This window comes from Patiria miniata, unplaced genomic scaffold (assembly GCF_015706575.1).
Source record: "Patiria miniata isolate m_02_andy unplaced genomic scaffold, ASM1570657v1 HiC_scaffold_6, whole genome shotgun sequence".
Lineage (NCBI taxonomy): Eukaryota > Metazoa > Echinodermata > Asteroidea > Valvatida > Asterinidae > Patiria > Patiria miniata.
The window spans coordinates 18984781-19001136 of NW_024037073.1; the positions used below are offsets into that span (position 1 = coordinate 18984781).

General features: G+C 44.8%; 3 protein-coding genes across 3 annotated transcripts; all 3 read right to left on the minus strand.

The window, feature by feature from the left end:
• Positions 1-599: 599 nt before the first annotated feature.
• Positions 600-3239, minus strand: LOC119743218 (probable glycosyltransferase STELLO1). The gene has a single exon (XM_038219603.1). It carries the CDS (start codon positions 3098-3100, stop codon positions 1682-1684), a length of 1419 nt encoding a protein of 472 aa, XP_038075531.1. The 5' UTR covers positions 3101-3239; the 3' UTR covers positions 600-1681.
• A 3548-nt stretch (positions 3240-6787) lies between these two features.
• On the minus strand, positions 6788-8659 carry LOC119743045 (probable glycosyltransferase STELLO1). Its single transcript, XM_038219372.1, has one exon. It carries the CDS (start codon positions 8458-8460, stop codon positions 7045-7047), a length of 1416 nt encoding a protein of 471 aa, XP_038075300.1. The 5' UTR covers positions 8461-8659; the 3' UTR covers positions 6788-7044.
• A 3420-nt stretch (positions 8660-12079) lies between these two features.
• Positions 12080-16266, minus strand: LOC119743305 (probable glycosyltransferase STELLO1). The gene is made up of 2 exons (XM_038219709.1): positions 16114-16266; positions 12080-13569 (listed from the first exon to the last, which is right to left on the minus strand). Exons 1-2 carry the CDS (start codon positions 16264-16266, stop codon positions 12337-12339), a joined length of 1386 nt encoding a protein of 461 aa, XP_038075637.1. The 3' UTR covers positions 12080-12336.
• Between the last annotated feature and the right edge of the window lie 90 nt (positions 16267-16356).

Here is a 16356-nt window from a genome sequence, read left to right on the forward strand (position 1 = left end):
GATGATGTCTCAAAACCACCAAACTCACTGGTTTGACTGGAATCCTGCTGCTGCACAATTTTAACGTGTTTTTAGATGGGGTTATGATCGAGAATAAGCTTTATGTGGCCTCTCTGGACTCCCATATATTTGCACTAAGTTTAGTCGGGCACCATTTGCAGTCATCAGCCGACATTTGAAGCAAAAAAAAATAGGTAAAAAAAAAAAGCCGCGTCGCCGCATCACTTTTTGGGCAAGCTCCATACCAGAAACCGGAGACTTTTTTTTTTGGCCTTACATAAAATACTTCAATTTCCGACGGATCAACCTTGGAAACTCCTAGCTTTGAGTAAAATCCACACATCTACATGTATTTCGTGATAACCTTGTGGAGACAATTAGGTTGCCCTTATTCACCTAGGCCTTTAGAAACTGCCCTGTGGTTTCTACAATCCTTTTTCCCTATTATATCATGTCTCCACAGGGTCGCCGAACACCGAAGTGTGTACATGCAGCTTGGCCAGAATTCAAGATGGCAGCCGCCGTATAAAAACGCCGAATGATAAGAGGGGACAATTAAATTGAGTTAATACGAAAATTGAAATCCCGTAACAGCTATAAAAATTGGCAGAGACAAGGCTGAGTAAAAAGCCCATTCCCTGTGTCATGTTTTATTTTATCACTACTGCTTCTGCACTGAATGATGAGCTCTTTCAATTTTATGCACAAAAATTAACGCAAATTCCGGGGCCGTAATCCGCCATCTTTGTTCTTGACGTTCCTCATCAGACTACTCCCCTATAAGTGGGGAAAATCCTGAAAATCCTGTTCGCGAACACCGTTGGTTCTTGTCATTAGTTCGAAACTCGGTTCTCGTGTTTATTCAACCAACACGAGAACAGGGCCCAATTTCACGGCGCTGCTCAGTATAAGCACACGATTTTTTGCTAACAGAGCCTCCGTCAATTTCATGGAGACTGTAAGCATAAGCACAGCAAAAGGCACGCTTACTTCAGAGGAAAAACTTGCTTAACTTAGTGACATTACAAGATAAATCTCCATGCACACGCGACCGTTAGCACACACATGCCGTGAAATAGTGCTTAAGGTTAGCAAATTTTTCTGCTATGCTAAACACAACTTTTGTGCTAACTGTTAAGCAGCGCCGTGATATTGGGCCCATGGTTTCGAATGTCAGTCACGGTGTACATTGTAGATAGTCTTTTCAGGGTCCCGAGAAATGCAAAAGCCATCGCAAAGACCTACTACACTGCAAAGCGGCTCTGCTTTTCGGCACAGTGGTTTTTAACAATATATCGTGTATCAACTCGACAAAAATAAACAATTAAATATACATGAATAATTCATCTTCTCTTCACGAAATTTCAAGTACCCAGGCCCCTTTTTCCGGAGAGGGGATCTTAAGTGCCTTACAGGCGCAAAAGCAAACCCAAAATAAAAATTTCTTGATACTGCTGCAGACGACAAACATAGAAGAAAAAAAATACTCGTTACAAGACAAAAAAAACCCAATTAGTTGAAGAGCACGTGAAGTGCAACATCAAATCAGAATATTATACGACACCAAAAGTGTTATTTCGTTTGATCCGAGTGTTATAAGCCTCCTGAATTATCCTCGAGTCCGAGACAAGCAGTGCCTAAGCCACAGACTAATTCGAGGTTTTGGAAAAGCCATCATAACCTAAAAGGGAAGATACGTTGCTGATAATGCCTCATCATCAACCAATGACTTTTGTGTGATGAGAGATGGATGAAGTGGAAATTTGTATCCAAGACACTGAAGGTCTTGAATCCAAGCTTCCGTCAAAGTCACATCCTGTACTCCGAAGAAATCAAACTCATACAGTCGAATTGCCAAGTCTAACAGTTTTTGTTGCAGGGAGGTGGAAGACTTTTCCGGTGTCCATTCTTGTAGGAATTTGACGAGGGTTTCGGCTTTGTAATACAAGTCCATCTCGCTGTCAAAGTCGGCCATGTAGTTGTGGGGGTTGCGATACTGCACCACGAAGGGCGAGTGGAAAGCCACCTGCATGCCGATGTCCCACAGCAGACGCTGCGTGAAGTAGCTCCGCCAGATATCTGAAACGCGGCCGTGGACCGAGACTGGCAGGAGCAGCCCCCAGAAAGCCTGGTGTGCGTGCAAGGTGGCCTGGGCGTTGTACGGGGACATAACTCGCTCGGGTACGAAGAGCCGGCGGGGTGCGGGGTCGAACTCATACGGGAGCTCGTTGGTCAAACGGTAGATAGCGTCTATGTCGGGATCATGTTGGGCCAAAAACTGAACCACGCCCGCTCGTCTTGCGGCCACCGTCCCGTTTATCACATCCACCCTCTTAGTGGCGGGATCTGTGATGCGACTGAGGGGAAACCCCCTGGGCCACATCTTGGTGTTGGCACCAAACTGAGGGTAAGGATTCCAGAGGTGCCCCGCTACATGTAACTGCTTGGAGTAACCGACGTTGTCAAACGCCGGCAATTCGTCAAATAGTGGCTGGTTGTCATCGTCGGTGTCATAGATCATCTCGGCCCCGTGTTCGATGGCGTACAGGTACCCGATGTTCTTCCTTCCGAAGTGGTTCCAGGGCAACAGGCGGCAGATTTGGTAGCCACAGCTCTCCTGTTGGACTACATCCAGGTAATCCACGTTGGGGATGTCCATGGACACCGGTCCCTTCTTGTCCGCCACTACGACCATGCACCAGCCGGACAGGGAGCTGATTTTCCGGAGGATCGGCGTGGAAGGGTGGATGGTCGTTACCACGATCCACCGATCGCAGCGCCGGCCTGCTCGGGCGCTGTACGGCTTACAGGATGTCGATGTCGCCGGCGCCAACTCCCTTCTCCCTTCATAAGTCCTGGCTTTGCTGAGCTGATAAACCCTCCCCGTGGCCCCCTGGATGTGCGGCGACGGTCGGCATTGCTGCCCCGTCGTTTCCTCGTCGCGGAAAAGACCAGTGTTGCTCAAGACAGTCAACTGACGATCCTGTAACACATAAATCAGCAGTCCTGCTAACAGAACAATCAAAATAACTACCCAAGTATGGACGTTTCTACAGCAATTATTTGGAGGTTTCATTTTCAAACTCTTTCCACATCCCATGTGGCACTAAACGACAGCTTGTACATGTGTAAATGGTCCGTGATCCACCTAAATGTTGAACAACGTAGTTTTTTGCGCTATCGATTATAGTATCGTCACAACAGCGCGCATGAGTATGTACATGTATATTAGCATCCACTACACACTAGCCTAGCCTATAGAAAGGGATTCATAGAAAGCCACTGCACTCATTGTGAACTAAATATGCTGGGGTATTCGCTTTTATGGAGGGGACCCCCCCCCACCCACGCCCCCCCGTGGCTACGCCACTGAGCCGGTACCACAGCACAATTTTGTTTTTATGTGTGGGTGTACAAATATTGGTTTCAGTATTTGGAATCGACTGATCCAAAATATTTGTATGCGCTCATTCATGCAAATTATTGTAGGCTTTATAATACTGTTATTGGCACAGCTGCATGGGTTATGTTAGCCTTGGTCAATGCTCTCGTCGTTATTCGTCCCGTACGCGGTCAATCGTCGGCATTATATTGTAACGGGCGCGAAATCACTGGTTCAAGTAGGCTACTAAATGACTAGAGACTAGACAAGAATTCTGACTGGAGAGATCGTGTTGTTCTTCAAATAATAATAATGGTTTTATTGTCTTCCAATACTGTTGGCACACACCGTGCCCAATGCGTATAATCTAATGTCTATGTGGATAACGATGAGGCGGAGCGCCGATGTGCATTGCAATCGAACGTTGAGTACGACGCGCTCCTTATTCTGGGTGAACTTCCTCACCGGGCCAGAACCAGTCACGATCTGAACACCGAGCCCTGACTTGGCTCGTCTTTTATAGCGTTTGGGCGCGTACATAACGCAAGGAGCTAGCGCATCATAACAAAATGTCTCTTGCAATGCTCTGATTGGCCATAAACCACTGCGCCAAATATTATTCTTATTCATAATAATCATAGCGTCTTGGTCGTTAAAGCTTCGATGAATTAAACTTGTACAAGTCATTTCATTTAAAGTTATTCTACCATTAGTTTATCATAGGCCCTATTATCAGTACACAGTTAACTGTATTGGCATTAATTCTTCTCATTGAAATACAAGTTATTAACTTTAAACTTATCTACTTATCTTCCGTAAGTCCTATCAATTAAGTTTATGAAAGGGACCTGTATCTTATCAGAGTGAAGAATAAAGTGTGCTTACTGGAAATTAATCATGACTTGCATTTTCGTTATAATATCCTCACGCGCTATGCACATGCATGTAAAAATACAGCGCGAACAGCGACCTCACGTGGCCACTATTTTTATGCAAATCAGTTGGAGACGATGTCGAGCCTTGGTTCAATCGTCCATGTGAGGTTTTGGGGGTGGTGCTCATTATGTTAATAGCCTTAGCTGACCTTAAATGTCGTTTTCTTATTGGTCGATCGTTGCGTGGAAACTTGCATAGTGAAACGTGGCACCTAATCCATACACGTACACATTGTGTATCTCTGCACACGGCGCCAATGCACAAAAACTGTGGTTCCTGTCACGTCCGCAAAAGCCGGAATAGCTGCAAATAATTTGATGACGTCCGGATTTACCAAGGTGTGATTGCACACTCCACATATTAGCCCCGCCTACATTATCTGTATTCGCATACGAGGTCGTGCGCTGGAAATCTAGCGCAAAGTAAAGAAAAACATAAGGTTTGGCCGACGATTGAACCAAGGCTCGACATCGTCTCCAACTGATTTGCATAAAAATAGTGGCCGCGTGAGGTCGCTGTTCGCGCTGTATTTTTACATGCATGTGCATAGCGCGTGAGGATATATGCCGACGATTGACCGCGTACGGGACGAATAACGACGAGAGCATTGACCAAGGCTAGGGTTATGTACAGTCAGCAAAATACCTTATGCGTTGAAGTGGATCGACGTGGGCGATTCTTTTGTGTTGTTATCAGTGGCGTCGCCAAGGGGGGGGGGGGGGGGGCAGGGGGGGCACGTGCCCCCCTGGAAAACCTAGTGCCCCCCCGAGTGCCCCCCCATCAAATGCTGGTGCCCCCCTATCCTCTGCAAAATTCTGCGCGTTGTTAAAATCATTACCTCAAAAATAGCAATTTCTGGAGATATCTTCAGATCGAATTTAGCATCAAATGTGGCACCATTTTGCATCTAGCCCATCCTCCGTATGCGAAAATTTTCCAAAGGGGAGGGGGGTACCCCCTCCCCTTAGACCCCTCCCCCAGGACGGCGATCCGTATCCACCAAAGTGCCCCCCCCCCATCAAATGCTGGTGCCCCCCCCCCCGTGCCCCCCCAGACTGAAAAGTCTGGTGACGCCACTGGTTGTTATGGTGTGATGAGCAAAAAGTTCGTACAAAGTACACCCTCTGAGATTATTTGTAAGGTCAATTGCTATAGGTCTTGTTCAAATTACGTCATTTCCTACGGACCAACCACGTGCATCACTGATGATGCCATCAGCATTATTGAGCTTCAACTTGCATAACGCGCATCGGCTGCGTCGTATTTTGAACACAATTTCGAGCAACAAGCGCACGACTATTTGAAATTTTCAACACTGCGCAATGCGTGCTTGATTGCGTAGAATCTGCAGTTGCAGTTCTCCTACAGAGGTGGCCGTCATTGAGCGAGCCCTATTGCTTAATGTATTACAGTTTATATATTAATTTATTCATTGAAACAAAACCATGCAGTTTCTTTAAAAGATGATTTTATTCATTGAACGAGATTGAAATGAATTGAATGAATTAAAGGGAAAATACAACATTTGCAAACATCAAAAAATAAAACTACCAAATCATTTTGAAATACCTTGCTGGTCTGTTAGGGAATGACAGTGTAAAGCATCCTGTAAAATCATGGCACCTGGTATACTGTCATTTTCAAGAAAAGTGGTATTTTTGTATCAATTTCCAACGCTGATCGGCCGATCAGCGTTGGAAAAAACTGGCTTTTTTTCAAATACTGGCCCTAGTTGACCATCGCACTTGTTTGCAATCGATTACACACCTATGAACGGGTACAAGCCAGCTAGACTGGTTCCCTGACCTTACAATTCCCCAATATATGTAAACTGCTCTGTTTCTTCTTAAATGGAGTCAGGGAACCAGACTACAGGAAAATGATTGTTTTCTTAGTTTTTATAGCATTTTCGAACCCACAACCTCAAAAAAGTCAGTGTAACTATATTTGCTATATATATTTCCAACCCCCAAATTCCATCCATTTCTGAAAATTACAGCAAAAGCAAATGATGTATATTCCCTTTAAGAGGTAGCTATTAGTATATTTGGATGCATGTCATCTGCACTATCAGCCAAGGCTATTCAACAATATAGCTTTTATACTTTGACATTTATCCAAAAGGTCATGCTCAATGTCATGGATGAAACAGCTACCCGCCACCCCCACAATAGTTGTCAGACTATTGTGTGATGTCAATGCTGCATTCTCGATTTATTTAGTAGGCTTTACTGTCATTGGCACAGCTGCATGCGGGTCTTGCGAAAAAAATAGTTCTGCTTCCGATTACATGGCATTTCTGCTTTTCGGCAAAGTGGTTTTCAACAATATATCGTGTATCAACACGACAAAAATAAACGATTAAATAGACATGAATAATTCATGTTCTCTTCACGAATTTTCAAGTACCCAGGCCCCTTTTTTCAGGGGAGGGGATCTTGAGTGCCTTACAGGCGCAAAAGCAAACCCAAAATAAAACTTTTCTTGACACTGCTGCAGACGACAAACATAGAAGAAAAAAATACTCGTTACAAGACAAAAAAACAACAAAAAAGAATTAGTTGAAGAGCACGTGAAGTGCAACATCAAATCTGAATATTATACGACACCAAAAGTGTTATTTCGTTTGATCCGAGTGTTATAAGCCTCCTGAATTATCCTCGAGTCCGAGACAAGCAGTGCCTAAGCCACAGACTTATTCGAGGTTTTGGAAAAGCCATCATAACCTAAAAGGGAAGATACGTTGCTGATAATGCCTCATCAACCAATGACTTTTGTGTGATGAGAGATGGATGAAGTGGAAATTTGTATCCAAGACACTGAAGGTCTTGAATCCAAGCTTCCGTCAAAGTCACATCCTGTACTCCGAAGAAATCAAACTCATACAGTCGAATTGCCAAGTCTAACAGTATTTGTTGCAGGGAGGTGGAAGACTTTTCCGGTGTCCATTCTTGTAAGAATTTGACGAGGGTTTCGGCTTTGTAATACAAGTCCATCTCGCTGTCAAAGTCGGCCATGTAGTTGTGGGGGTTGCGATACTGCACCACGAAGGGCGAGTGGAAAGCCACCTGCATGCCGATGTCCCACAGCAGACGCTGCGTGAAGTAGCTCCGCCAGATATCTGAAACGCGGCCGTGGACCGAGACTGGCAGGAGCAGCCCCCAGAAAGCCTGGTGTGCGTGCAAGGTGGCCTGGGCGTTGTACGGGGACATAACTCGCTCGGGTACGAAGAGCCGGCGGGGTGCGGGGTCGAACTCGTACGGGAGCTCGTTGGTCAAACGGTAGATAGCGTCTATGTCGGGATCATGTTGGGCCAAAAACTGAACCACGCCCGCTCGTCTTGCGGCCACCGTCCCGTTTATCACATCCACCCTCTTAGTGGCGGGATCCGTGATGCGACTGAGGGGAAACCCCCTGGGCCACATCTTGGTGTTGGCACCAAACTGAGGGTAAGGATTCCAGAGGTGCCCCGCTACATGTAACTGCTTGGAGTAACCGACGTTGTCAAACGCCGGCAATTCGTCAAATAGTGGCTGGTTGTCATCGTCGGTGTCATAGATCATCTCAGCCCCGTGTTCGATGGCGTACAGGTACCCGATGTTCTTCCTTCCGAAGTGGTTCCAGGGCAACAGGCGGCAGATTTGGTAGCCACAGCTCTCCTGTTGGACTACATCCAGGTAATCCACGTTGGGGATGTCCATGGTCACCGGTCCCTTCTTGTCCGCCACTACGACCATGCACCAGCCGGACAGGGAGCTGATTTTCCGGAGGATCGGCGTGGAAGGGTGGATGGTCGTTACCACGATCCACCGATCGCAGCGCCGGCCTGCTCGGGCGCTGTACGGCTTACAGGATGTCGATGTCGCCGGCGCCAACTCCCTTCTCCCTTCATAAGTCCTGGCTTTGCTGAGCTGATAAACCCTCCCCGTGGTCCCCTGGATGTGCGGCGACGGTCGGCATTGCTGCCCCGTCGTTTCCTCGTCGCGGAAAAGACCAGTGTTGCTCAAGACAGTCAACTGACGATCCTGTAACACATAAAACAGCAGTCCTGCTAACAGAACAATCAAAATAACTACCCAAGTATGGGCGTTTCTACAGCAATTATTTGGAGGTTTCATTTTCAAACTCTTTCCACATCCCATGCGGCACTAAACGACAGCTTGTACATGTGTAAATGGTCCGTGATCCACCTAAATGTTGAACAACGTAGTTTTTTGCGCTATCGATTAGGCCCCTATATATATAGTATCGTCACAGCTGTGCTTCATTTAACAGCGCGCATGAGTATGTATATTAGCATCCACTATACACTAGCCTAGCCTATAGAAAGGGATTCATAGAAAACCACTGCACTCATTGTGAACTAAATGTGCTGCTGTGGTATTTGCTTTTATGGAGGGACACCACCAAAAAACAAAAAATCACAGATCAGGCTTACATGAACGTACATTTTATGCGGTAACATGAAATGCATGTCGCGGTATTAGACACGTATATGTCATTCACGTAGATGCGGTAAAACTTTAGTGGCGCGGGTAGGGCATTTTATGTCTTTTTGCCACGTAAACGGTCTTATTCCTCCATGGGTCGACGTATGGCCTTTTTATGGTGGCCTTCAAGCTCTGAGTACACGATATTCAATGGTGCAAGCATTGCGCCAGCTTTTGTACAACTTGAAAGCAAGTGCCTAGGGCCTACACTTTAAAAACTGAAGTGCTGAACTTTAACATTTTCGAAGTGTTACTACCAAAACAACATTTCAAATGTTGCAAAAGCTTTTTCCAACTCTTAGTAATGCTAAAGTTAACCAACTTCAAGATGTGGCTTTTATTAAGGGAATAAATGTGTGCTCCGGAGGTTTTTATCACTCTGTTTAATACCACTTAGAGTCTGGGTGCTGATAATTACCCGAGCCGGAGGCGAGGGTAATTATCAGCACCCAGACTCTAAGTGGTATTAAACAGAGTGATAAATACCGACGGAGTACATATTTATTCCCATTCATAAATACCTTTTCGGTAAAAAAAATCATATAATTCGTTCAAAACATCACAATTTTGTTCAACAAATTCACTTTATGCTTTTTGAATCATCCCTCCTGCAAAATAATGGAGTGTTCAGCTGGCGAGTAAGATGAAAACAATCCTTTTATGGAGATTGACGCGCGCGTATCATGTTCTATGCGATGTCGCGCAGAACGCACCTGGCGCGTTGCGTTTTGAATTTAGAACTATAAAATTCTGACTCCCTGGTAGTGTTGCGCATGCCTACGTGAGGATTGTGAACGTTCAACCAATGAAACGATAAGAGGCACTGGATTTTTAGGAGTCCACATTTTATTGTGACACTGGAAAAGACCAGCTAGCCGTGTCTTTATCATCCGTTTAATACCGGCCACGTGAAGGGCTCTCGACCAATAGGAATGGCTAAACTGTCTGAGGTATTTATGAATACATTTTAAAACAATTGTGAGCTTTCCCGCATGCGCAGCAATGTATTAGGCGACTGGGCAATTTGATTGGTTACTGAGTAAAGCGCGCCAGACACTTTTGTTCAGACACTTTTGTAACTTTCCAAAAGTGTTGGAATTCGTAAGGCTTTGGAAAGTGTTAAATCAACTTTTAAAGTGTGGTCACTGACCGAACTCATAGCAAGTGTTGAACTTATCATTTATAAAGTTAGATTTAACAAATCAGTTTTTAGAGTGCATTATGCGCCTATCAAATGTTTTACCCCCCTCCCCCGCGCTTCCCCAGGTCCGATGTCAGGATTTGGTCACGTTTTTCATCCCCCCAGGGTGGGGATTTTGGTCACTCAAATTACATTGTTGCCATGGAAAGGCGATCACTATAGTGCGCCCATATATGTACACACAAATTTATTAGTTGGTTTTCGAATGTTAAGTTTCTGTGGGACAATCTGCTAGCCAGAGGTTAGTTGTGTTTATATAGCAACCCCACTTTGCCAAGATTTTGGTTCCCTAACCCCACTTAAGATGAAAACGAAGCAATTTATAGACTTTGGGGAATTGTAAGATCAGAGAATCAGTCTAGCAGGTTTGTAGTCATCACAGTTGTGTAATCAATTGCAAAGAAAATGCGGACGAACTAAATATGGAAAATTAGGAGCACTTTTTGAGAAAAAAAAAAAGTTCTCCAACGCTGGTCGGCGTTGGAAAAATAAAGTTTTTCTTGCAAATGTCAGCACATCAGGTGAGCCACAACTTTACAGGATGATTTAGACTGGCATTCCCTAACAATCCAGTAAGATATTTCGTGATAATTTGATCATTTCGTTTTTTGATGTTTGCAAATGTTGTATCTTCCCTTTAAGCCGGTACCACAGCACAATTTTGTTTTTATATGCGGGTGTACAAATATTGATTTCAGTATTTGGAATTGACTGATCCAAAATATTTGTATGTGCTAATTCATGCAAATTTAGTAGGCTTTACTGTTATTGGCCGGCACAGCTGCATGCATGGCTATGTGGTTATGTACAGTCAGCAATATAAATATGCATTGAAGTGGATCGACGCGGGCGATTCTTTTGTGTTGTTATGGCGTGATATGCAAAACGTTTGTACAAAGTACACCCTCTGAGATTATTTGTAAGGTCAATTGCTATAGGTCTTGTTCAAATTACGTCATTTCCTACGGACCAACCACGTGCATCACTGATGATGCCATCAGCATTATTGAGCTTCAACTTGCATAACGCGCATCGGCTGCGTCGTATTTTAAACACATTTCGAGCAACAAGCGCACGACTGTTTGGAAATTTTCAACACTGCGCAATGCGTGCTTGATTGCGTAAAATCTGCAGTTGCAGTTGATCTCCTTACAGAAATGGCCGTCATTGAGCGAGCCCTATTGCTTAATGTATTAAAGTTTATATGTTAATTTATTCATTGAGACAAAACCATGCAGTTTCTTTAAAAGATGATTGTATTCATTGAACGAGATTGAAATGAATTGAATGAATTAAGAGGTAGCTATTAGTATATTTGGATGCATGTCATCTGCACTATCAGCCAAGGCTATTCAACAATATAGCTTTTATACTTTGACATTTATCCAAAAGGTCATGCTCAATGTCATGGATGAAACAGCTACCCGCCACCCCCACAATAGTTGTCAGACTATTGTGTGATGTCAATGCTGCATTCTCGATTTATTTAGTAGGCTTTACTGTCATTGGCACAGCTGCATGCGGGTCTTGCGAAAAAAATAGTTCTGCTTCCGATTACATGGCATTTCTGCTTTTCGGCACAGTGGTTTTCAACAATATATCCAAGGGCGGATCCAGGGGGGGGGGCCAAAGCGGGCCATGGCCCCCCCCCCCCAAAAAAAAAACGAAACCAATTTTTTTTTTATGTGACATCGCAATAAAGGCAGGCAATGAGTACACCACCATCTTTTCCTCAAAAAAACATTGGTTAAAGTGGTCAGAAATTGCCTCAGATCGCACCACAGAGCATCTAGAATCCAAAATTTTTTTCGGGGCCCTTAAGCGGGCCCCAAACCCCACGCCGTAATTTTTTTGACCCACTTTTTTGGGGGACCAAAATTTTTGTTGGTCCCCCCCCCAAAAAAATTGTGTTCTGGATCCGCCCTTGAATATATCGTGTATCAACTCGACAAAAATAAACGATTAAATAGACATGAATAATTCATGTTCTCTTCACGAATTTTCAAGTACCCAGGCCCCTTTTTTCAGGGGAGGGGATCTTGAGTGCCTTACAGGCGCAAAAGCAAACCCAAAATAAAACTTTTCTTGACACTGCTGCAGACGACAAACATAGAAGAAAAAAATACTCGTTACAAGACAAAAAAACAACAAAAAACAATTAGTTGAAGAGCACGTGAAGTGCAACATCAAATCTGAATATAATACGACACCAAAAGTGTTATTTCGTTTGATCCGAGTGTTATAAGCCTCCTGAATTATCCTCGAGTCCGAGACAAGCAGTGCCTAAGCCACAGACTTATTCGAGGTTTTGGAAAAGCCATCATAACCTAAAAGGGAAGATACGTTGCTGATAATGCCTCATCATCAACCAATGACTTTTGTGTGATGAGAGATGGATGAAGTGGAAATTTGTATCCAAGACACTGAAGGTCTTGAATCCAAGCTTCCGTCAAAGTCACATCCTGTACTCCGAAGAAATCAAACTCATACAGTCGAATTGCCAAGTGTAACAGTATTTGTTGCAGGGAGGTGGAAGACTTTTCCGGTGTCCATTCTTGTAGGAATTTGACGAGGGTTTCGGCTTTGTAATACAAGTCCATCTCGCTGTCAAAGTCGGCCATGTAGTTGTGGGGGTTGCGATACTGCACCACGAAGGGCGAGTGGAAAGCCACCTGCAAGCCGATGTCCCACAGCAGACGCTGCGTGAAGTAGCTCCGCCAGATATCTGAAACGCGGCCGTGGACCGAGACTGGCAGGAGCAGCCCCCAGAAAGCCTGGTGTGCGTGTAAGGTGGCCTGGGCGTTGTACGGGGACATAACTCGCTCGGGTACGAAGAGCCGGCGGGGTGCGGGGTCGAACTCGTACGGGAGCTCGTTGGTCAAACGGTAGATAGCGTCTATGTCGGGATCATGTTGGGCCAAAAACTGAACCACGCCCGCTCGTCTTGCTGCCACTGTCCCGCTTGACACATTTACCCTCTTAGTGGCGGGATCCATGATGCGGCTGAGGGGAAACCCCCTGGGCCACATCTTGGTGTTGGCACCAAACTGAGGGTAAGGATTCCAGAGGTGCCCCGCTACATGTAACTGCTTGGAGTAACCGACGTTGTCAAACGCCGGCAATTCGTCAAATAGTGGCTGGTTGTCATCGTCGGTGTCATAGATCATCTCGGCCCCGTGTTCGATGGCGTACAGGTACCCGATGTTCTTCCTTCCGAAGTGGTTCCAGGGCAACAGGCGGCAGATTTGGTAGCCACAGCTCTCCTGTTGGACTACATCCAGGTAATCCACGTTGGGGATGTCCATGGTCACCGGTCCCTTCTTGTCCGCCACTACGACCATGCACCAGCCGGACAGGGAGCTGATTTTCCGGAGGATCGGCGTGGAAGGGTGGATGGTCGTTACCACGATCCACCGACCGCAGCGCCGGCCTGCTCGGGCGCTGTACGGCTTACAGGATATCGATGTCGCCGGCGCCAACTCCCTTCTCCCTTCATAAGTCCTGGCTTTGCTGAGCTGATAAACCCTCCCCGTGGTCCCCTGGATGTGCGGGGGTATTTGCTTTTATGGAGGGACGCCTCCCCCAAAAAAATCACAGATCAGGCTTACGTGAACGTACATTTTTTGCCACATACTAAATGGATCGACGTATGACCTTTTGTGTGGTGGCCTTCAAGCTCTGAGTACACGATATTCAATGGTGCAAGCATTGCGCCCTGCAGCTTTTGTACAACTTGAAAGCAAGTGCCTACACTTTAAAAACTGAAGTGTTGAACTTTAACATTTTCGAAGTGTTACTACCAAAACAACATTTCAAATGTTGCAAAACGTTATTCCAACTCTTTGACATGCTAACGTTAACCAACTTCCAGATGTGGCTTTTATTACATTTAAAAAAAAATGTGAGCTTTCCCGCATGCGCAGTAATGTATGAGGCGACTGGGCAATTTGATTGGATACTGAGTTCAGCGCGCCAGACACTTTACTTTTGTTCAGACACTTTGTAACTTTCTAAAAGTGTTGGAATTCGTATCACTTTGGAAAGTGTTAAATCAACTTTTAAGTGTTAAAAAGTGTTAAAAAAGTGTTAAATCAATTTTTAAATCGTAGATGCTGGAAAACCAAGAAAACCAGTCATATTCTTGTAGTCTGATTCCCTGACCCCACTTAAGATGAAAACGAAGCAATTTATACACTTTGGGGAATTGTAAGATCAGAGAATCAGTCTAGCAGGTTTGTAGTCTTCACAGTTGTGTAATCAATTGCCAAGAAAATGCAGACGAACTAAATATGGAAAATTAGGAGCACTTTTTGAGAAAAAAAAACCCAGTTCTCCAACGCTGGTCGGCCGACCAGCGTTGGAGAACTGGGTTTTTCTTGCAAATGTCAGCACATCAGGTGAGCCACAACTTTACAGGATGATTTAGACTGTCATTCCCTAACAATCCAGTACGATATTTCTTGATAATTTTGATCATTTCGGGTTTTTTATGTTTGCAAATGTTGTATCTTCCCTTTAAGCCGGTACAGTGGCGTAGCCAGGAATTTTTCAGTGTGTGTGGGGTGGGGGGTGGGGGGGGGGGGGGGGGGGGGGGGGAACATTCCATGGAGGAGGGGGGCGTTATGTAGATCAATGATAATTTTTTTAGACACTCAAAATCTTAGTTGAGGGCGACTTGGGGGGCGACAAGGTTTCATGGCCCCCCCCCCCCCCCCCCCCGTGGCTACGCCACTGAGCTGGTACCACAGCACAATTTTGTTTTTGTGGTGCCCCCCCCCCCCCCCCCCCCCCCCCCCCCCCCCCCCCCAGACTGAAAAGTCTGGTGACGCCACTGGTTGTTATGGCGTGATGAGCAAAAAGTTCGTACAAAGTACACCCTCTGAGATTATTTGTAAGGTCAATTGCTTTAGGTCTTGTTCAAATTACGTCATTTCCTACGGACCAACCACGTGCATCACTGATGATGCCATCAGCATTATTGAGCTTCAACTTGCATAACGCGCATCGGCTGCGTCGTATTTTGAACACAATTTCGAGCAACAAGCGCACGACTATTTGGAAATTTTCAACACTGCGCAATGCGTGCTTGATTGCGTAGAATCTGCAGTTGCAGTTCTCCTACAGAGATGGCCGTCATTGAGCGAGCCCTATTGCTTAATGTATTACAGTTTATATATTAATTTATTCATTGAAACAAAACCATGCAGTTTCTTTAAAAGATGATTTTATTCATTGGACGAGATTGAAATGAATTGAATGAATTAAGAGGTAGCTATTAGTATATTTGGATGCATGTCATCTGCACTATCAGCCAAGGCTATTCAACAATATAGCTTTTATACTTTGACATTTATCCAAAAGGTCATGCTCGATGTCATGGATGAAACAGCTACCCGCCACCCCCACAATAGTTGTCAGACTATTGTGTGATGTCAATGCTGCATTCTCGATTTATTTAGTAGGCTTTACTGTCATTGGCACAGCTGCATGCGGGTCTTACGAAAAAAATAGTTCTGCTTCCGATTACATGGCATTTCTGCTTTTCGGCACAGTGGTTTTCAACAATATATCGTGTATCAACTCGACAAAAATAAACGATTAAATAGACATGAATAATTCATGTTCTCTTCACGAATTTTCAAGTACCCAGGCCCCTTTTTTCAGGGGAGGGGATCTTGAGTGCCTTACAGGCGCAAAAGCAAACCCAAAATAAAACTTTTCTTGACACTGCTGCAGACGACAAACATAGAAGAAAAAAATACTCGTTACAAGACAAAAAAACAACAAAAAACAATTAGTTGAAGAGCACGTGAAGTGCAACATCAAATCTGAATATTATACGACACCAAAAGTGTTATTTCGTTTGATCCGAGTGTTATAAGCCTCCTGAATTAACCTCGAGTCCGAGACAAGCAGTGCCTAAGCCACAGACTTATTCGAGGTTTTGGAAAAGCCATCATAACCTAAAAGGGAAGATACGTTGCTGATAATGCCTCATCATCAACCAATGACTTTTGTGTGATGAGAGATGGATGAAGTGGAAATTTGTATCCAAGACACTGAAGGTCTTGAATCCAAGCTTCCGTCAAAGTCACATCCTGTACTCCGAAGAAATCAAACTCATACAGTCGAATTGCCAAGTGTAACAGTATTTGTTGCAGGGAGGTGGAAGACTTTTCCGGTGTCCATTCTTGTAGGAATTTGACGAGGGTTTCGGCTTTGTAATACAAGTCCATCTCGCTGTCAAAGTCGGCCATGTAGTTGTGGGGGTTGCGATACTGCACCACGAGCGCACGACTGTTTGGAAATTTTCAACACTGCGCAATGCGTGCTTGATTGCGTAAAAT